At 32.0% G+C, this 23237-nt stretch overlaps 1 protein-coding gene across 1 annotated transcript in view; it reads right to left on the bottom strand.

The window, feature by feature from the left end:
* The window catches only part of LOC115891037 (ankyrin repeat and BTB/POZ domain-containing protein 2), a 122093-nt gene that overhangs the window by 87343 nt on the left and 11513 nt on the right, over positions 1–23237 (bottom strand). The window contains exons 2-6 of the mRNA XM_030911430.1: positions 14509–14689; positions 6746–6910; positions 5679–5855; positions 3496–3690; positions 125–351 (exon numbers count right to left, since the gene is read on the bottom strand). Of these exons, the coding sequence (XP_030767290.1) occupies positions 125–351; positions 3496–3690; positions 5679–5855; positions 6746–6910; positions 14509–14689 (945 nt within the window). The remainder of the gene's footprint in view (positions 1–124; positions 352–3495; positions 3691–5678; positions 5856–6745; positions 6911–14508; positions 14690–23237) is intronic.

Raw genomic sequence — 23237 nt, 5'->3', positions numbered from 1 at the left:
AATTTAGGTGAATTATTTTGATTCGACACCAAATCGTCCGGAGTGCGAGTCAAACAAGCCACGAGGGCAGATTTTCCATATTAATCCGGCCATACCCTTTAATATTTTTTAACACAATGTATACCTGTTATGTGAGTCGACCCAAACAAACTCATCAGCACTGGTTATGTTCGTATTGATGGTTTCAAGTGAGGAATGTCTCATGAGTCGTCTAATTGCTGGTTCTGAGCTTTCTGAACCAGCACTGACACTTGAGTACGTGCTAGTGGAGGTATGAGATCTCATCGTGAGTTGCTGGAGTGCTAGTTTGATGTCTTCTAGTCCTCCAGATCCTGACCAAGGGACATGTAACTGAAAAGGAAAAAAATGGTTCGAGAACAGTCAAAATAAAAAAAATATACTCAGATAAAACAAAACAACGGAAAAATGTTTGGCCTAGTTTAAATTGTTATATTTTTTATTTTTAGCCCTACTTCCTTGATTTTTTAGCAAACTGTACATAAATATATCACCTTTAATTCGTAAACTCACTTGATTATAAACTTTAGTATTTTGACTTATTATACAGGGTTAATCGAATAATTGTTTTTTACCGTATCTTTAAAACACCCTGTGCAATAATTTCGTGTGCAAATTTTCCTAAAACATTATTTTTCGGTTAAAACAATGTCTCCTGAATATTTTGTTTCTTGACTCATGTCAACACATGCCTTGGTTAATTTTTAAGAGCAAAATGAACTTGCCACAAACATTTTGCAATATTTTCAATTATCGGTACTTTTTGATGTTCTTCATAATGGCGAGGTAGCTTTGGTGATTGTTGTTGTGTACGATTGAATATGGTTCTTGGTGTCGAAGATTGTATAAAAGTCATTGATCTTGTTGAAGATGGCCGAAATTATGAATATTCGCTTGGTCCTGTAAGTAACAGCATGAACCATGAAGTCTACGGACAGTTAGAGCAGCCAGGGGAAGCAATAAAAAGTATTTTTACATGTTTTTTGTTTGTTTTTACACTTGGTTATTACAGTTATTTTTTTAATATCCTTAGTTCTTCTAGTGTTACTAATATTTATTAAAACGAAACCTGTATCTTTATTTTTTAACGTTTTTTAAATTTTAATATAGAATTATAAACAGTGTCGATATGACATGCAGAAAAACGCATTTACATTTAACATTTACATTAAACATTTTATGATAACCAAGTAATCTCAGAAAATAGTATTTAAACCAGGATGTCTATTTTAACTGGTTCCTCTGCGTCTATCGCAGAGACATGAGGTTGAGGCCCATGAGTTTTTTTTTCCAAAAAAATATTCTTCCAAAAAAATTGGTAACCCTGTACCTATTTTTTTATTAATAAAACCAGCTTCTGATTTTCCTGCAAAAACATATTCAGCACTTTTTAACAAAACGTCAATTTAAATTTTTGAAAAGATGAAAAGGATTTATTGTTATTTTATCGATGTCATCGGATCCTATTTTTTAATAATTGGGTAATGGACGAATGAATTCATCCGTTTATTGTCAGTTTTTGTTTTAAAAATGGAATAAAGAAAAATATTTGTTAGTGGCCTCCAAAAACTTTAAACAATTTAAATAAAACTGTACACGTGTATTTTGTGAAATGAATTGTAATATTTTTCATTTGAGTAGTATATTAATAATTATTTGGAAATATACATAATAAAATTAAAACACAGTAAACAGGAACTATATACCGTGTAGTGCATCGGAACACACGGGTCATAGGAAATCCCACACCAATTTTGAAAAGGTCAAATATTACATCCCCAGATAATTGACTTTTTTGAAGAGGCGTTAAAGTTGTACTTTTTTCTAGAATTTCGTTTCATTTGGAACAATCATTTAAAAATTATTTGCAAAAATCTACCTTCACATTAGTAAAATTTATAATACGACCCTGAGAAAGCTACAATTAAAATACCAGCAAAAATGTGATTGTGTCATTGTCAAATTCGATTTCACATTTTGTTTACAAAAATTTGAAGGAACCAAAATCTTGTCTAAACAAAAACAAATTTAATTTTAAACAGAAAATATCGAAAACAATATTAATTATTTCTCACAACTAATAGTCTGCATTGCCTCCTCGAGCCTCAATGCAAGCTGTGAGACGATGTGGCATGCTCTCAATTAAGTTGTCCAGAAGATGTTGAGGAATGGCTTCCAATATTTCGCGCGCAGCAATTTTTAATTCATTTAAGGTACGGGGGGGGATCATTCCTTTTGGCAATATGGCATTTTAGCAGGTCTCAAGCATGCTCGATCACAGATCATATCTGGCCACCACAGTTTTCTTATGCCCTCTTCCTCACAAAATTCGCGAACCGCTAAAGTGAGATGGGGAGGAGCATTATTGTCCGTGTAAACAAATTCATCCCCCACTGCCCTTCGAAATGGACGCACAATAGGCTCTAAAACGTCTCTAAGATATGAGGCACCTGTCATTGTGCCATCAATAAAAAGAAGAGAAGTTCGAGCTCGGTGCATTATACCTGTCCATACCATAATGCTTCCCCCTTGAAACGGGACACGGGGTTGAGCTGAATTCAAGCGTACTCGTCTTCCATATGCTCTCCAGACCAAAGTTCGTCGCGAGTCTGACACTATATATAGGCCTATTCTTGTTTCATCACTAAACTGACGAAATTCCAATTAGGTCCATTTGCTCTCATCTCCTCAGCCCATTGTAGTCGCGTAATTTTGTGCTGTAAATTAAGCTTCGGAACACGTAGAAGCCTCCTTAAATGTCATGGAGTCATCCTCTGTCATGGAGCCTTGCTATGGTATTTCTTGAAACATTTACTCCTTCAAGGCGAGCTAACTCATTTTTTATAGCAGTACTAGAAAGCAGGAGATTTCGTCGTGCAATTAGGGATATTTGACGGTCTTGCACAGTAGTAGTAACTCTCTTTCTACCTCTTCCAGGCCGGTCTGTAACCTCGTCTGTCTCCCTGATTTTTTTTAATATTCGCGATACATCGCTTTGGTTAACTCCTACAATTTCAGCTATTGCAACTTACCGGTAGCCCTGTTGAGACAGTGTTACTATTTTGACTCTATTAAACTGTGAAATAATGTTTCTAGGCATTTTAAGGCCAAAACAATGGTCAAATTTCTTCTGAAACCCAAAAGACCACAAATCGAAATGTGCAAGGATCTGTAATAATATTGGGTCTGAACGACAAACGTTGTTTACCATATCTATTTTAACAAAAAAATGTTTATTACAGATTATCAAAGCTATGTATAAAAAAAGATTCTTTAAATTCCTTTCCGGATATTTTTAAACGATATATGCAATAATTTTGGCCATGTGTGTATTTTAAAACCTCTTCAAAAAAGTCTAATACAACTTTTGCATAAAACCACCTGGGGAGATATTTGACTTTTCAAAATCCACATAGAATTTTCTATGTCCCGTGTTCCGATGCACCACACGGTATAAGATCTAGGTTAAATACTTACTCTGGCAGGTGTGGCCCTATGTCTGGACCTATTATGTTGTGCGGCTATTTTGTTCCTGATCGGCTTTTGAAGCACGCTGGCGTTGAGACGATCGCTGCCGGAAGTACACAGACCTCTAGGCGACGTGTTTCCGGTGTCCGACATGCTTGCATGTCCGGATGATCGGTTGTCGTCAGACGAACTGTTGCTGCATTGCTGTAATTTGATGGGAAAAAGAACGTTAAGGAAAAATCTCTATACCGAATGCGTCTCAAAAGTGGCTCACCCCTATAGCTTTTTTATATTTTTACATAAAAAAACGAGATTTAGTATGTTAGTATGTGACATAAAATAGGATTGATGGACGTATTCAATTGTTTCTTGTCGATTCCTGTTTCACCGGAAATGACTACAGCTTTTGATTTTTAAATGACACCCTCGGTATTTTTACTTTATTCGATAGAAAATGACATTCTGAACAGAATGACATATCATATGACCTATGAATGACATATCAATGACATTATAAAAAATCGTATTTTAAATTTCAATCTAGAGTGCCATGGCTATGTTAAAAACAATAAATTTTAATCACGTAACCTTGGAAAAATAGATTTCATCGCCTAAGGGTGCACTCTCACGACTCGTCTACTTGGCAAGTACACCAATATTTGCGTACTTGGCAAGTATCCCCACCAGTCCCCACTTTGTAAAGAACATTGGTAAGTGTGGCGCTCACACGACGTGTCCATTTCAACAAGTACGCCAGCACAAACATTGTTAAACCTTGGCAAGTAAACAGTATAGTCACATCCATGGATACCAGTGGTCCCGAAATTGTCGTTGCTAGTGACTCTTTTTTCTTTTTAAGTTCTTTTACCTTACACTGCAATACGATTTCTATGTTCTTTATATTTGGTCATCCATATGAAGGGCTCATTTTCGTATAAATCCATAAATTCCAGAACAACATAATTTGAAGACTACACGTGAAAACCCAGTTTTGTTGGTGCCGAGAAAAATGCAATTTAGTGTTTTTTAAAGAAATATGTAATTTTCGGTTGAATAATTTCTAACATATCTTACTACTAACTCTGAATTATTAATATTGTGAATTATTGCCATATTCTGAAATACCGAAATAAAAATGTCAAAATGCAAACAAAAAAGGGGAAAACCAGGGATGTTCAATTAAAGGTTTAAACAAAAAGGTTTTTTTTAAAACCTAAATTTAAACTATGATTTTTTAAACCAGGGATGTTCAATTAAAGGTTTAAACAAAAAGGTTTTTTTTAAAACCTAAATTTAAACTATGATTTTTTAAACTTTCTCTATGATTTTTTTGTTGTAGGAAGAAAATTAATATTTAAGTAAGAGGTATGTCGCCAATATTGAAATTATTAATGTAAATTTGATATTATATAATCTATTATTGTTTTAACGTTTTAAATTATCCAAAATTAACTCGAAAAACACTACGATCCGGAAATAAACGGGACCTACTCTATAACAGTACAATTATTTGCGCAGTCGTTTTTTTGAGCCTCGGCAAGTATTGACAAGGCTGGCCAGGTACACTTGGCAAGTGTACGAATAATTATTGTGGTACTTTGACTCGGGCTATATTTACCTACAGAGAGTGGGGACGCGACGAGTGACCAAGGAAGCCGGTCTCACGACATGCCGAGTATATTCCAATAACAAATGTTTGTCAAGTACACGAGTCGTGAGAATGCGCATTAAAGTTTTTGTTGTCTTGTCCTGACCGGTTAAAAGATACTTAAATCGTATTTTTAATCATATCTCAAGTTTTTCAAATGGAACAAGGGTGGCTCATTGACATATTTGAAAAAGCATTTTTTACGAATAATTTGGTACCACACACTTGGTATTTCGAGTCAAATTGTCGTTTTCGAATAAACCATATGAGAAAATGTCAAAAGTTGACATATGATATGTCATTCTATTCAGAATGTCATTTTCTATTGAGTTAGAGTAAAAAAGGGTGTCATTTAAAAATCAAAAGTTGTAGTCATTCCAGGTGAAACAGGAAGTGACCAAAAACAATTGAATACGTCCAATCAATTCTAATTTATGTTATCTACTAAAATACCAAATCTCGTTTTATTATGTGAAAAAAATAAAAAAGTTATAGGGATGAGCCACTTTTAAGACGCACCCGGTATTTAAATAACTAGTCTTACCTGCATTCTAAGTTCTTGGACACTAACATGATAGTGTTTTCTGCTTGAAACCATTCTATGTTCGTCGGGAGAATTAAAATCACCACCAAATTTTGACACCAACTGATTCTGGGCAATTCTTAAATTGCCAAAAGCATTTATAGGACCTTTATTTGGTCCCGTGTCCCTCTCAGGCACCTAGATAATACAAAAATATACAACAGATATTAATCTACAGGGTGGTGCTAATTATAGTCCGGAAATTTCGGCAACGTTTTAGCAAAGTTTCCCGATTCCAATTCGGACCACCCTGTATAGAAACAAAAGCAACATACCACTGTAAAATATATAGTATATCTAATTTAGTTTAAATATTTTCAGAGGTTCGAATTTTTTTTTATTAAAAAAAATGATTTTTTTATTTGAAAATTTAAATACCCTATATCGAACCCTATACAGGGTGAGTCTTAAATAACTGAGAATATTTTCAAGACTGATAGATCTCGATAAAAGAAACATATTTTCTCTTTACCGTTTTTCAAATAAGTCCAAAATAACCGAGTTATTCCAGATTGAAATTAAAAATATAATTTATTTTTGAAAAAAATGGAGAGCCACCGGATTTTTTCTGTATTTAGATCTCTTTTAGTGTCGTAACCATATTAAAAAATTATACAGTGGAAAATTTGCAGTTCTAAAAATTTTTATAAAATATATAGGAAAATTAAAAAAATGCACGATTCAACATATTTTTTGCCAAAAAAAATGTCATAGAAGTGTTCCTGGTGTCGAAATATACAACACCTATAAATATTTTCACTTATTTAAGACTCACCCTGTATATTTAAAAGCCGGTTTTGACTCAATATTGAAGATGAAATATTCTTCTTAAAACTAGTGTTTCAAGTTGCTAAAAGGGATGATCAGCTAAAGTAACTAAATATCTTTAGGTAAATATTCATAATTTATTCTTTTATGATACGCACATATTTATTTTGAGAAATGATTACAAGAAACAAGTAATTTTAATTATTTTTCAACAATAAGCTCTCTACCAATTCTATAAGTGTCTATTAAATTTTCCTTACCATATTTATTGAGGAATGAGAGCAACCGTATTCGGCGCTATTGTTCAAATTGCTTTTGTTGTTGGAGAGATTGTTTTTTTCGATTTGCTCACTAAACGTAGACGTTTTTACGTTGTTTGCCACGTACAAGTGCTGGAAATGTTCCACTTTTCTTTTTGGCGAGACCTATAAAATGTCACATGGTTAAATTTAAGAAATGATATAAGACAAATACAAAAAATAAATGCTACAGTTTTTATATTTTAAATTATATATAATTTTATATTTAAAAAAAAATGGTTATGGGTGTATTAAAAGAATGTCAATAAAGAGGAGATACAGGGTGTCCGAGGCTGAGCGTGCATTAGAAGAGATTTCTACAGAACTACAATATCTAGATCGGAGATGTGTTGCACATCATTGCTTCATAATAGAGATCTTTCTTATATTAAATGGGCAGGCCCATTTTTGATTATATACTTAAATTCTCTATAAAATTTTATGAATTTTGATATCAAGCACTCTATACCTAAAATTAACCTTTTTTTTTAAAGATTTGAATTTTTTGGGGGAAAAAACTGCCTGTCAAAAAGAATTTGTATAGCCTAAACGCCAAATTTAGTGATTACTACAGCCACTGTGACAAAAAAAGCAGACATGTGTCTATCAAAAAAAAAAGAAATAAACTTTACAGAAAATTGTTATTCCTTCCTTAAGTATACATTTAAGGACGTGTATCAAAAATTGCTGGTCTATTTTAAATATTTATTTTACATAAAAACTTCGTTATTTCAAACGCAACACTATATATTTTTTTAAATAAGTCGAAGCAGATTTAAATGCTCTTTCAAACTATATCAGGGTTTCCTATACCTATCTGGCTCAGATTTTGAATAAAAAACGATTTTTCAATAAAATTGTAATCAAGATGGCTAGTGTTGTCATGGCAAGTTTCTAGTGACAGTTAGTAGATATTTTCAAAATCGAAATTAGTTTATGGACATATTTAAATTTATACCAGTTTACTTTTATTTAATTTACCTACAATAGTTTAATAAATAATATTTATTAAATATCTGTATATTATTCTATCAAGAAAAACGAAGAAGTAGTTCTTTGAATTATTTTACGGTGACTTGTAGATATATATATGGATTTTCTATAAAATATCCAATTACGGCAAATTCATTCACTTCCAACGACAAGTTTCTGCCTAATAAGTTTTTTTATAAACTACCAGCTTTGCGAAATAGGACAAGAAGTTTTTCCAAGAAACGCTTATCAGGAAGATTCCTATTTGGATGTCTTTGAGCATAAGCCCTTGAGGCAATTTTCCTCACAAAATAATATCACTAGTAACATATCTATTCGTTCCGCCAGTAGATACCGCTTTATTTTTCTTTTTAAAATAATGAATACTTACTTATTAAACTATTGTAGGCAAATTTAAGTAAACTGTTATAAATTATAAATAATAATGTCCATAAACTAATGAATAAAAAAAAATAAAACTGAATGAAAAATAGTTACTAACTGTCATTAGAAAATTGCCATGGCGACACCAGCCATCTTGATTGCAGTTTCATTTAAAAATCGCTTTTTATTCAAAATCTAAGATAGATAGGTATAGCAAACCCTTAGATCAGCAACTTTTGATAACCCTGTATAAATTTAAGGAACCAATACCATTTTCAGTAAAGTTTATTTCTCTACCTTTAAACTCAGCATAAGAATTAATTCTGAAAAGTAATGTACAGGGTGTTAATAGTCTATTCTATTGTAGCATGCAAATTTAAATATCTCAAAAACCAAAGATTTTAAATATATTTAACCCTTATAATAAATGCCTTTTTTTGGGCCCAAGAATCCAAAAATTAAATAAAATACCGAAATAGAAAAGTAATGTACAGGGTGTTAATAGTCTATTCTATTGTAGCATGCAAATTTAAATATCTTTAAATATCTCAAAAACCAAAGATTTTAAATAGATTTAACCCTTATAATAAATGCCTTTTTTTGGGCCCAAGAATCCAAAAATTAAATAAAATACCGGGTGTTCCATAAGAAAAAATATAACTTTGGTATGGATCTTAGTTCTGAAACACCCTGTATATTTCAAAACAATTTTAAATTGTGCACATTGTCTCCCCACATATACACATAAAATATTTTGTTTCTACATCTTTCCGTTTTCGTATAATCAACCGAGGCGAATGAGGTGCGCCACCCTGTATAAGATTTAGTTCTAATTTTTCTTGATTTTATCTAGCTTCCTTTGACATCAAATGTCAAACAATCAGACAATTTATTTCCTTCTGTCAAAAAACTAATTATTTGTATATCGTAGATATAGTATAGATACTGCCGCTAGAACTTTATAAAGTGTATTTATAAAAATATACCTTGTATATCAGTGATATTTAATAGTTGATATTAATAAAATATAGCATATGATCGAAAAAACGGCGCAAAGTTGGCTTGGAAATGACGATCGATGACATACTGATTTTTTAATAAAGTGTCGCAATATGACATGGCTAGATATATTGTTTTACATCGTTTGACGTTTAAAGTCATAGGCTACTAGTGAAAAACCAGAAAAAATATACGCTTTAAAACTACATCATATATAACTTAAAAACGATTTATTTTAGGTTATAGGAATACGTATAGGTAATCAAAAAGTATCATTAAGTTATTTTATATTCACTAACCCAAATTTGTTTTATTCGTTTGGATTAATGCTAGATTTAAAAAAGTAAAAATTTATACTCTAATTTATTTTTATGTTTTTTTTGTTAATTTTATCCTAATAATAGGTCTTCGAAAGCTGAAATATTTGACGTATTATTTTTTATTTTTGGTTGGAATACAGACGGAATTTTATTGCAAGTACTAAACTGATCATAAAATTTTTACACATATTTTATAGCTAATTATTAGCCTCCTACAAGATGACATTCTATATAACTTGATATCGATAAGACATAAAAGTTCGAATTCTGTCTCTAGATCCGTCAGTTGTCAGTTGTAATAATAGAGATAACATAGAAGTTTATTTTCTAATTTATTAGTTTAATGAAAATATTGCAGCAGGAAATTCATTATGTCTTAACGACCGTTTAACAGAAAAAGTGTCAAACTCAACGAGCATAATCAATTTCTCAATATACAAGGTGAGTCCTAAATAAGTACAACTAAATTATATACAGACTGGTCCGAACTGTATTCCGGAAACTTCGGTCACATATTCTACAGATAAAAATAAGTAAAAAAGTTCGTATAAATATATGTCTTAAAATGCTTAGTTTCGGAGACACAGGGTGTAGAAGTTTCAATTTTATTTCTATTTTTTCCAAATTATTTCTGAAGCAACGTCAATATTTGTATAAAAATTGGTTTGATGGTTTTTTTGACATGAGAAATTTGATTTTCATGTCAACATGGCTCCTACTTATAGGAGGTGCCACCTACATATTTTTTAACTGGTTTGAAGAGTAATAACTTTTCGTTCGTACCTTTATAAAACTATTAAGTAAAAAAATATACATTTAAGGCATTTTTTGCGTAAAAAAAATCTCTTGGTAAAAATCGCTATGAGTAATAGTTCTCGAGATATTTGGAATCGAAATTATCAATACCTACTATCATTGACATAAATTAAACATGTCAACTAAATAGTTATTAGACTGAAATCATAAATTTGAAATGTTTTTGTGCCAAAAGTTCAACAGAAACTGTTTTATCTTATGTATGTTTATAAAAAATTATGATTAATTTAGGAAAATAAAAATTTCCCAAATTTATTATTTCAGGCAAATAACTATCTATTCAACGGGTTCATTTTTTGTCAATAATGGCATGTATTGACTATTTCAATTCTAAATATCTTGAGAACGGTTGCTCGTAGCGATTTTTACCAAGAGATATTTATTACGTAAAAAGTTACGGAAATATATATTTTTTTACTCAGTAGTTTTATACAGGTACGGACAAAAAGTTATTACTCTTCAAAACATTTAAAACACATGTAGGTGGTGTCACCTACAAATAGGAGCCATATTGATATCAAAATCAAATTTGTCATGTCAAAAAAACCCCAGACACCAATTTTCATCCAAATATTGACGTTACTTCAGAAATTATTAGGAAAAAATCGAAATAAAAATGAAACTTCTATACCCTATATCTCCGAAACTAAGCATTTTCGGACATACATTTATATGAACTTTTTTACCTATTTTTATCTCCAGAATATGCTGCCGTACTTTCCGGAATACAGTTCGGACCACCCTGTATACAGGGTGTTTCAAAACAAATGCGAAAAACTTCAGGGGGTGATTCCTTGTTCAAAATAAAGGGTAGTTTGCTTTATAAACGTTGGGTCAAAAGTCAACCATTAGGGAGATATCGCGGTACAAAGATGGCGGAAAAATAATGTTTTTATTTTTTATCTTGAAAACGAAAAGAGATAGACTAATGAAATTTTACGGAAGCATTACTGTTATGAAAACACACTTTCTGGTAATTTTTTCACCTTTTTAAAATGAGTTGAAATAAACTACCCCTATCATTCTTTTATAATGAAATTTAAAGAAAAATCTTATCAAACACATGCAAAAAAAAATAATTTTGATAGTTTAGTTTATTTAGAAACTTTTTTATCTCTTGTGTTTTTTTGATAAAACTCACCGATTTGAAATTAAAAAATAAAATGTAAAGCATTACATGTCAGGACAAAAAACATTTTTAGATAAAGAATCTAGTGGGCAGCTGTAATAATTTTTTAGGAAAAAATCTAGTCGGCCGCTGTCACTTTAGGATGTTTCTAATATTGTTTTATTTTGACATTACCCTACTGCAATATGTTATTATCTAGATTATTATTATCATTATTATCACTATATTATTAATCTAAAAATATTTTTAGTCCTGACATGTAATGCTTTACATTTTATTTTTTAATTTCAAATCGGTGAGTTTTATAAAAAAAATACAAGAGATAAAAAAGTTTCTAAACAAACTAAACTATCCAAATTAAATTTTTTGCATGTGTTTGATAAGATTTTTCTTTAAATTTCGTTAACAAGAATGATAGGCATAGTTTATTTCAACCCCTTCCACTCGTTTTAAAAAAGTGAAAAAATTACCAGAAACTGTGTTTTCATAACAGTAATGCTTCCATAAAATTTCATTAGTCTATCTTTTTTCGTTTTCAAGATAAAAAATAAGAACATTATTTTTCCGCCATCTTTTTACCGCGATATCTCCCTAATGGTTGACTTTTGACCCAACGTTTATGAAGCAAACTACCCTTTATTTTGAACAAGGAATCACCCCCTGAAGTTTTTCGCATTTGTTTTGAAACACCCTGTATATAACTACAAACTATTTTTAAGGGTAGTATATTTCGACCCCAGAATTATTTTTTGAAAATTTGAACTTTTTTTAAAAAACATAATTTCTTGATAATATGGCAACATAGACAATAGATTAAATTTACAAGAATTAAAACCCAGAAAAGATCTAGTGGGACTCAAAATTTTAGCAAAAAAATATCTTTTTTCGGAAATTTTTCTCTAAAAAGTAAAATAACTCCGTTATTTTGGACTTATTTGAAAAACGGTAAAGAGAAAATATGTTGCTTTTATCGAGATCTACAAGCCCTGAAAATATTTGCACTTATTTAGCAGTCACCCTGTTTAATTACATACAAGTTATTACTTTTAAATATTTTGATATTATTTGGAACGTTTGAAATTGTTTAAAACTAATATATTGTTTAATTAGGGGTAAAAATGATACCTTTTGTACAAAATGGCTCTTTTGCTCCGAATAGAACATGCTATTTTATTTTCTAAAGTCACAAATAATTTTTTAAATAATGTCAAGCGTTGCAAATAATATAATAGTATATTACATACCGAGGAAGGAAGTGTTTCATTACTGTCGAGAGATTAACTAAATCTCCAGACAATAATGAAAACTTTCCTCCGAGGTTTGTATACTATTTTATTTACAACCACATCATTAATTAAAAAATAGGGACAGTATTCTATTTAAAAAAAATAAATATGCGAAAATTTGTCGTTTTCTGTTTTGGCATTTCCATATCTATAGTTACCGGTACCAGTTGTTATGGCCATAGATAAAAGAAAATAATCTACTATTAAGATAGATATGAAACTTAATAGAAAAATTTTGGGTCAAAGCGCCCCTCCATGTTTTTAGTGGAGACTACGTTTAACCCGGCGCCTTCGCCTTTTCTGCTGTAAATGTTTTTATGTTTATATTTGAATGCAAAGGATTTATTTTTAAAGTTACCCTGATATATTAGTATATCAGAGTAACTTTAATGGAAAATAAATTTCTTGCAGTTTTTAGGTATATAATAAAATGATATAAGGGTTTCTTGCCTTGAACTGCTAATATAGAAATTAATTCCACGCTGTGTTCGTCATAATGTGGATCAACCTGCTCTCACTACCGGTTTCGGGGCCCTACCCCATCATCAGGTGAGCTTGGGTATTTCCACAAAACGAAGAGCACAGCGCAGAGTATATACATACGACTTGTCGTAAAGTAGCGGTAAGATATTAAGTCCCGCATCGCGAGATAGTGGCCTATGTGCAATGGTAGTACTTTCGTACCACCGAGGCACAACTATCGATAGTAAATAAAGGCTTTTTTCGGCTAGCCCAAAATATATAATGGAAAATAAATTTCTTGCAGTTTTTAGGTATATAATAAAATTATATATAAGTTTCTTGCCTTGAACTGCTAATATAGAAATTAATTCCACGCAGGCAAGAAGCTGCGAAAAGAGCAGAGGCCAGTTTACTTCCAGAGAAAAGTTGGGGCGATATGAAATAGCATTGAAAGTATACGAAAAATGTTGTGCCGAAAGAAATGCTAAGAATATTGCTGGAGACACTCTTGACGGCATATTTTAGCGAGATGGCAAGGCAGAAAAAGCCATCTACTCTTTGGTACGGCAGCATGATACGGACAATGCTAGAATTAAGGGAAAAGACAGATATATCAAAATATCACAAACTCGTCGCTTTTTTAAAAGCCAGAATGTAGGTTTTAAGCCAAAGAAGTCTAGCATTTTTTACTTCAACAAATAAATGTATTAAAATCTTCAATTATTATTGTTAATATTCTTGTTTATTTTTTTTTGATGTTAGATTAGTATTAATAATTTAGATAGAAGTATTTAATAAAGATATTACAAGAATATTTTGCTTAATTACATGAGGCGAGAAATAAGAAAAACCGAGTGAGGGAAATGGGTGAGGAAAATAGATGAGGGAAGTGGGTGGGGGAAATGGAAGAGGGAAAAAATGTAGATAATTTAACACTTTCAAATTTTTTAAAAGTCAATATGTCAGTATTTCATATGCGGTTGTAAATAAAAGATTTAAATGCCTTGTAAGATATGATCTAGGCTTGTAAGTAATTATATGTCGAGAAACTATGGCTACACTCGTTGAATTTGACACGTTATGTCAGTTTAATAATATTTTTTCGTACTTTTATGCTTAAGCGTAAAAGTGATACACTTTTATGCCTAAGCGTGAAAATAACTTTTTTATATTGAGACGTTTGAAATAAAAAATAGCATGTTCTATTCGAAGTAAAAATGACTTTTTGTGCCTCGCCTGTAATGTCTCAAACGTAAAGCCTTGTCTCAAAAAAAATCATTTTTACTCCTAATCAAACAGTATAGAGAAACAATCAGATTTTTCGTTGACAGCTCATCAAATTCAATAATTCCTTACCATTCTTTCATTAGAAGTAGGCTGTTCAACATTCGTTGGCGAAAAGGCTGGTTTCGTAACCGCGTTAGCTGGAGTGTGGACCCGAGATGAATCGCTTTTAAGTGAATTCCTGTTGAGTTCGTTGTTGGTCTCGTTGGCATGTTGAAAGGTGGCATGTTCTGTGCGAGAGTTGCTCGACAATCTGAAATATAAACATGAATAAGTCAACAATAGGATATCTACAATAATATACCTTCATATAACATAGAACTCTAGCTCACCACCTGACTCATTTTGCTGCGTAGAGTATGGCCAACGAGTAAGGTGCATTTCAGTTGATTTCAAAAAATTCCGACCCCAGCGCTGTATACGGCAGAAATCAGAAATTTTCGCTATGTATATCACGCCGTCCCAGTTAAAGTTCATGTTGATCGCATTAAAATAATATTGAAATCGTGGCTTTGTCATAATATTTAAATATTTCAGGTTTTGCTAGAGGAGTTAGTAAAACTATAAAACACTCAGTTACGAGGTTTGTGTGATTTAACGCTGTTTCGGGTAGTAAAAAATAAGTGTAAAAGAATCCGAACTAAGCGTCATGTTTGTTGTGACAATTTCAAACGTTAATAAAATTGCCGAATGTTAACGCGTAAAGGAGAGCGTAATTAGGGCGTTTTTGAGTGCAATAACATTCAATAACTCAACTTTCCCGAATAATCAACTCTCCCATTCATAATCAATCTCCCAGAAACAGCATTTTATAGCTTCATAGTTTCTCACACCGATTTGATCAAAAGCAAAATTGGATTTAAGCAGTTCGACGAAACAAGTGAGTAAACAAAGTGCTCGTTAGATAATAAAAAAAATAGACATATTCTATGAGAGGATGTAATATAATGTGCAATATCATGATACAAAGAATACAAGGTATGATATTGCGCAGGTTGGGCACTACGTCACAGGTGATAAACGGTACCATTGGTCGGCAAGCTCCGCGCGCCAATTTCAAATTGTCAAACAGTTGACAAAATAAATGTGAAAATAATTTTTCAAATGTCAAGCTCGATGATTTGACATAACTTTTGGGGTTTATGTCTTAATTCTTCCCTATTTTAGGTCTTTTTTTATTAGTGGCAATTGAACAACATGGATATTTTTTGTAGGGCGTATGACGTCACAAGTGGTATGCGCAAACTTAACGAAATTGGAGCCGCTATCGATCATACCTTGTTTTCTTTGTACCATGGTGCAATATTAATGGTATATTTTTTTAATCAACTAGTGATAAAAATGTTTTATTAAAAAAAATTATAATTATGTACCTTTAAAAAATTTCGTTATAGCCGAAATAGCCTCAATTATTACGACCCCACTAGCAAAACCGGTGCGTAAAACTATGCTCGCTACCATAGTTTAACTCATCTAATTTATTTTTAGCTGGAATAATAATTTTATAATTCAACAAGTTAGACCTTACTTAAGATATCAAAGTATTTACTTTTTCCCTTTGAATAAGAAGCTTTTTCCATAGCAACTGTTAAAATTGCCTTATATCTATCAAAAATAGTAGATAAAATAGTACTTGCTCTAGTACCTACTTTAACCGCAAGAATAGATTAAATGATACTTTAACAGCGAGGAGAGGATAAAAACTTGATTTCTTCTCGTACGTTTTTTAATGGCTTCCATTTTTGAACATTTTTGTATTCCTTTTCATAAGTTATTCGGGATTTAAATGGAAGTAGTTTGAATATGGCGTTTGTCGCCTCAGCCTGAATATCTGTTGGTAATTTACTTATTTCGTTCTGAGCCATTTCTGGCTCCAATTCAATCAGCAATGAAAGAGAATTAAAAAATATTAACTCAAAACTGACAACTAAAGAGACAGCTTTATTTATTTGTCAAATTACATAGAAACCAACGCCAACCCAGCACAATATTTTTTCTACTCGTAATAAATTCCGTGAAATAATAATTTCTGAATATTTTTTTATAACGTAACTCGCTATGGAAAAAAATATTGTTTTATACACGACGATAAAATTGCATTATCGTCTCCCGAAATTAATTCACTCGCGATTTCATCGCTCGAGAATTAATCTTTTCGGTTAATATGGTATTTTATCGTCTTGTATAAAAAAAGTATTTTTATTTTACTTTTAGAATTTTCACAAATTATACTTCCTAACACTTTTATAATAATTATATAATAAATTTTTCGTATACTCGGTATTTAAACCCGTGTATTTGTAGGTATACACCAATTGTTTACGATATTCTCCGATGGAGGCAGCACCGGCGGAGAATGTACCAAGCCTATTGGAAATATTTCGACATAGAAAATCCAAAAAGTAGTGAAGGAACTATTCGAATACAAATAATCGAAGTATTTGTTTTATTCATAAGGATAATTACCCCTCCCAGAAAGTAATTTTTAATTTAAAAAATACCGTTTATTCTTGTCCACTCGCACTTGTTTGAGACACTCTATACAACTAAACTTGATTTACTAGTACAAAGTTATTTTTTCTAAACTTAAACGAAATACTATGTTTGTCCTTATCATAACCTGCATTTGCTTGATTTCAAGTAATATGTCTATTTGCTGATAAACAAAGTGTAATAATGTAATAACAAATAAAATAAGCACTCCACTACACAAAAATGTATTTTTCTTTTATCTTCGTTCGTGATTAATGTATTTCAGGTATCTACCATTAATCCTGCTAACGTATCAATCGGATTTCGCTTCTAAAAATTACGGAGAAACAGAAAAGGAAGAGTTTCTGTCTGGTTTTTCCTCTCAATGGTCTAGAGAGGTTTGAAAAATGGTACATTAATCTCCATTTCTGTATTCGATAACGGGCAACAAAACCGAAAGTTCTGGAGTTTAATAGTAGGTTAATAATAGCGATATATTGCAGGGTGACATTAAAATTTATTTGTATTTTGGTGAAGTAGTTTTAAATTTGCTGCTGCTCTAAAATGTTCCAAACAGCGTAAACCAGGCTTCCAAGAAGCTCTATATTTAACGTAATGTGATGGCAATGGTATTTATGTATTTTTACTTTTTCCTAATATGCTAATGAGCCACCCTCGTTCCATTTGAAAAAATTGAGATATGATTATAAATACGATTTGGGCATCTTTTAACCGACCAGGACAAACCATTAGACCACTAAAAACATTAGACGATCAAATCTATTTTTCCAAGGCTCCTTGATTAAAAATTGGTGTTTTAACACAGCCATGGCATCTCGATTAAAATTTAAAATACAATTGTTTTCACTGAATATGTCAAACGTTGACATATGACATGTCATTCTATTCCGAGTATCATTTTCTATGAAATAAAGTAAAAAAATACCGAGGGTGCCATTTAAAAATCAAAAGTTATAGTAATTTCCGGTATAACAGGAATTAAATTAAAATTATATTTTTGTACACTGTATATTATAGGTGTATTATGCCGGGTCCAGACCAAACAGACAAAACAACGGCAAAACAGAAACATTAATGTTTTACGACAAAATTGCGACAAATCCAATACATTTTTGTCTCATTTTTGTTTTGTTTCAAAATTCGGAGACTTTTCAATGTCCCGTCTCGAGTCGGTAAAGATCAAAGTGTCTATGTTTTGTTCGTATATTTTACGACAAGTTGTCGGCGCATTGTGGATGGCGCATGCAGCCAAGAGTAGGGGACCAATGAAATCACACATGGTTAATAAAACTTATTCGCAACAACTAAACTTTTGACTTTGTTGTACTTTTGTCCTTGCGGTGTGGACAATTTGTCTCAAGTTTGTCTTGTTTTTGTCTCAAAATCGTGTTTACTTTTTGTCGCCTTGGTCTGGACCCGGTATTAGATAGCACATTTTTTAAACTAATAACCAATAGCTAACACTGCATGAATAATGACATACTTGTTATTTTGAGAATCGATAAAATTTTTATTTTTTCCCATTTTTTTCCTCGACTTTATGATTAACATTGTATATAAATTAAAAGAATAAACAGAAAAACATTACATAAAATCCATGATATAACGCTTTGCAGTCAAGCTTACTAATCGGATACATTTGTTAGCGATATTTTATGCATCAGTAATACGTACAAAACAGAAGCTGCAATTATTTGAAATAACTGAGACGTAAAATACACATTTTTTAATTGAATAAATATATTGATTTTGTTATAAACCACCAGACTAGAAATAACGGTTATCATTTTCTTTTTAGTAGTTTCTGTAAAAATTTTAACATATATTTAGAGATTGGCCTGACAAAAATTATCTTCGATTGTCACTTAGGGATTACTGAGACGCCGCGCGCCGTTTTTTTTTGACCGTGTAATAGAACGATTATTAATAGATAATAGATTTAATACAGGACGACCCAGGCCTCCGAAATAGCTCTACCGGGTGCGTTTCAAAACTGGCTCACCACTACCACTTTTTTATTTTTTCAGTTAAAAAAACGAGATTTGGTATGTCAGTATATGACATAAATTAGGATTGATTGACTTATTCAATTGTTTTTGGTTACTTCCTGTTTCACGGGAAATGCCTACAAATTTGAATTTTTAAATGACAATCTTGGGATTTTTTTTTAATTCATTTGATAAAAAATGACATAGGATATGTCAACTTTATGCCAACTTGATGTTATTACAAATTTTGTTGCAAATATTATTCCTAATCTTAAATTGAAAACCGCGTTTCGCTAGCTACTGTAATTTTGGAGTTACGATATTTTTTTAAATTTTTAACCCTCTCCCATACCCCCTTACTACCCCCACCAAAACTAATGGCCAGATTCTTGGGTGCCACAGTATATTTGTGCCAAATTTGGTTAAAATCGGTTTAGCGATTTTTGAGTTATCGTGTTACAGACGGACAGACAGACAGACACCATGAAAATATTTTATATTTAGGTTATTTTTGACCCAAATAACTCATTTTGACACTACCATACCTATTTCAACTACCATACCTGTTGGTATGGTCGGCTAAAAAAGCATTTTAAATTTTAATTTAGAGTGCCATGGCCATAAAAATAATGACAATTTGGCTCCAAAATACCAAGTATGTGGTACCAAATTATTTGTAAAAAATGCTTTTTCTAAATATCCTAGTAAAGTCCTGTAAGACACACGAAAATTGGGCACCCTGTATATAAAAAATCATACCTTTTATTATTTAAATATTGTGATATCATATCAGCTTCCATTCCTAAAGGAAAATCATCGACATCATTGGAATAAAATTCGTACGAACACATATTCAACTCGTTAATAATTTGACAAGCATAGTCAAAAGTATTCCTGGAAACCACGTTAATAACTTTACAATTTTCCAGACTTTCTATTACAAAATCCTCGTCAATCTTTTCAGAGACTTTAATAACATTTTTCGGGTCATTTTCAACTTCGTTTATGTATATCACCGATTTGTGTTTGTTATTTATATTATTCGTCTCTTCTGTATCCTCTTTTTTCTTCGTTTGTTTTGCTGGTGTTTTGTTTCTAGATTTTTTCTTATTACTTTTGCCCACGGTTGAAAACTTTTCGAACTTTTCGTATTCCAAATCAAGCTCCATACCGAAAAACGTAAATTTCCTTGCGGGGGTTCGCTTTTCTGGCACTTCTTCATCTTCGATCTCGATGTCCCAGTGGGGATCGATGTTTTTGGCACTCAAAATAAAGTTACTGTCACTCGCGTCGGCCAAATTTAAATTGCTTCTGTTTGATTCGGCGCCTGCGATGCTCTTGAGCTGTCTGCACAACGAGCAAATGCAATTATCTTTGCACAGTTTCATTGCGAAGTAGTTATACGCGATAGTTCTTTGATTCGACTGAAGTGTATCTGTGCTGGTCGTCACAAAACTATTCGCGAGCGACTTTAAGAAGAATGGCTTATTTTGACGAATAAAGGAATAATTAGTGAGAGTTTTCGCGTTGGTGGGAACGCAAATATAAAGCAAGAGAACCGACAAAATTCTGTTTAATTATATTATTTTGTTTCTTTTGCGATTGTTAATCTATACTCTAATACAGGGTGGCCCATCGAAAACGTTCCGCAATGCATGACGACCAGGGTATTTATTTTTTGAAAAAATCCAAAAACACGTCAATTTTGTTTGTGAGGGGGACAACTTTTGCCCCAAAAATGATTGCAAAATCTTCAACCCTCTAAGCGGAGGTGTCATCCCCTAACTTTTTTCAAATGGGAAGGGGGTCAAGTGGCGCCGCAATGAAAAGAGCTTTCTATTCTCTATATTTCCCCGCTTCGTTTTTAAAAATCGGTCGAGTCACTTTGAAAATATGAAGTATTGAAATTTGAAAAGTACTTTCTGCAAAAAAAACGCATAAATTGAATTAATTAATAAAAACTTACATTATTAATGAAGCAAATGCTGAAAATATTGCCCATCAACCTCCATACAGTAATACAAATTATTTTCAAACCGTTCTCGAACATTCTGAAGAACTTGCGGAGTCACTACGCGACAAACATCAATAATTCGTCTTCACAGGTCTTCTGAGGCGGGTTACGCACATTTTGAGAGTAATGCGGAGGTGCACCGTCTTGTTGAAATATTAGTTCCGCTTCAACGTATCCAGGATTGTTCTCTATGATGTTAGTTAGGGGCTGGGTCGATGGTATTTTCCAGTAAATCCAAGTACATATCACCTGTTAGATATCCAGGGAGAAAGAAACGGCCCACAATAGAATTTCTAAAAATACCAGCCCACACATTCAATTTCTGAGTGTTTTGTGTGTGCACTTCGTGAAAAACCCTGGGGTTGTCCTCAGCCCAGTACCGACAGTTGTGCCGATTAACTACACCATTCAAAAAGAAAGTACACTCATCGGAAAAACACACATTAAACATCTAGAAATAATAAGAAAAAACTGCAAATTGGTGGAAGGAGTTTATCAATCAGTCAATGTTGAAGATTTTGCAATCATTTTTGGGGCAAAAGTTGTCCCCCTCACAAACAAAATTGGCGTGTTTTTGAATTTTCTGAAAAAAAAATGACCCTGGCCGTTATGCCTTGCGGAACGTTTTCGATGGGCCACCCTGTATAGGTATAAAATCCTTAAGTGACTGACATACTGATTAATCACGATCCTGCTCAAACCACTCAACGTAAGAAGCTCAATTTTGGCATACAGGTTGATTCTAGGGTGTAGAGGTCCGATAAGAAGGGATTTTTCGAAATTCCAGTTCCAAGAGGGTGAAACCGCCCCTCGAATATTACAATATTTTTCATTTAAAAAACGGTCAAGTTTCCGAAAAAACGCTTAAACACGTATATTTTATTTTGTTTTTTACATATTTTAAGATTTTTTAAAAATGTATACAGGGTGTTTCGAAAAATCTGATCATTGATTAATCACGATCCTGCTTAAAGCGCTAGACGTAAAAAGCTGATTTTTGGAAAACGGATTAACTTTAAGGTGTAGCGGTTCGATAAGAAGGAATTTTTCGAAACTCGAATGCTCAGGGGGTGAAACCACCCCTCAAATATTAGAATATTTTTTATTTAAATGCCGGTGAGTTTTTCGGAAAAACTCTTAAACAAGTATATTTTATTTTGTTGTTTTTACATATTTTAAGATTTTTTAAAAATTTATACAGAGTGTTTCATAAAATATGACCATTGAGTAATCACGATTCTGCTTAAACTGCTTGACGTTTAAAGCTGATTTTTGGCAAACGGATTGACTGTGGGGCACTTCCTGAAAGGAGGGTTTTCTCGAATTTCAAATTCCAAGAAGGTGAAAACGCCCCTCAAATATTACAATATTTGTTATTTAAAAAACGGTTAGTCTTTCGGGAAAACGCTTGGACACCCATAATTTATTTTGTTTTTTTACATATTTTGAAATTTTTTTAAAAAATCATACAGGGTGTTCCAAAAAGTTGGGTAATTGATTAATCACGATTCTGCTTAAACTGCTTGACGTAAAAAGCTTATTTTTGGCAAACGGATTTTTCGAAAGTCAAATTCCAACGAAATGAAACTACCCCTCAAATATTACCAAGTTATATAATAATATCGCCATATTGTTTTTTCTCATGCTGACATAAATGTGAGAAAATTTTATCCAGTTTGTATGTTAATGGAAATTCTTGCTTTGCTTTATCATCACCATTACAAATGATTAATTCGACGCGAATGAAGTCGCCGGTACACGCTAGTTTTATATATAAACAATGTCTATACCTATGTGGCGGATTCATCTCTCCAAAAAATCCTATATGGGTATTTCGCCACTGCAAGAAAATCTACAAAATAAAATAGTTATTTTATGTAAACACTTCTGCGTTAATCCCAAACGGAAACTACTTGTCAGAAGTTAGGTTTAAAGATATACAAATTTGCCTAACGAACAAAAAAATGCTTAACGTTTCGGAAAGTTTATCTCTTTCCGTCGTCGGAGGCAAAAAAATACAAAGAATAAAGAAAAAAACTATTTAAAATATTTAAATTCAACCATTCGAGAACACTTTAGTTTTTTAAAATAGATACGTCTACAAAAACCGTTGACGTTCTGTTAAAATGACATTATATCAAGTTAAACTTTAAAATTAACAATTACTACCTGGTAACAATTACTTAATAAGGTAAACCAAAAAGCCCCAAACTTTCTGTATGATTATTTTTAATTTTTTCGTATGTTATGTTTATTTATGTTATGTTCTTTAAAATCAAAAAAGCGATTGACATACATTACTAACA

Source organism: Sitophilus oryzae, unplaced genomic scaffold (assembly GCF_002938485.1).
Source record: "Sitophilus oryzae breed Bouriz unplaced genomic scaffold, Soryzae_2.0 scaffold_942_pilon_pilon, whole genome shotgun sequence".
Lineage (NCBI taxonomy): Eukaryota > Metazoa > Arthropoda > Insecta > Coleoptera > Curculionidae > Sitophilus > Sitophilus oryzae.
Note: the sequence above shows the minus strand (reverse complement) of the source record. Positions and strands in the feature narration are given on the sequence as shown.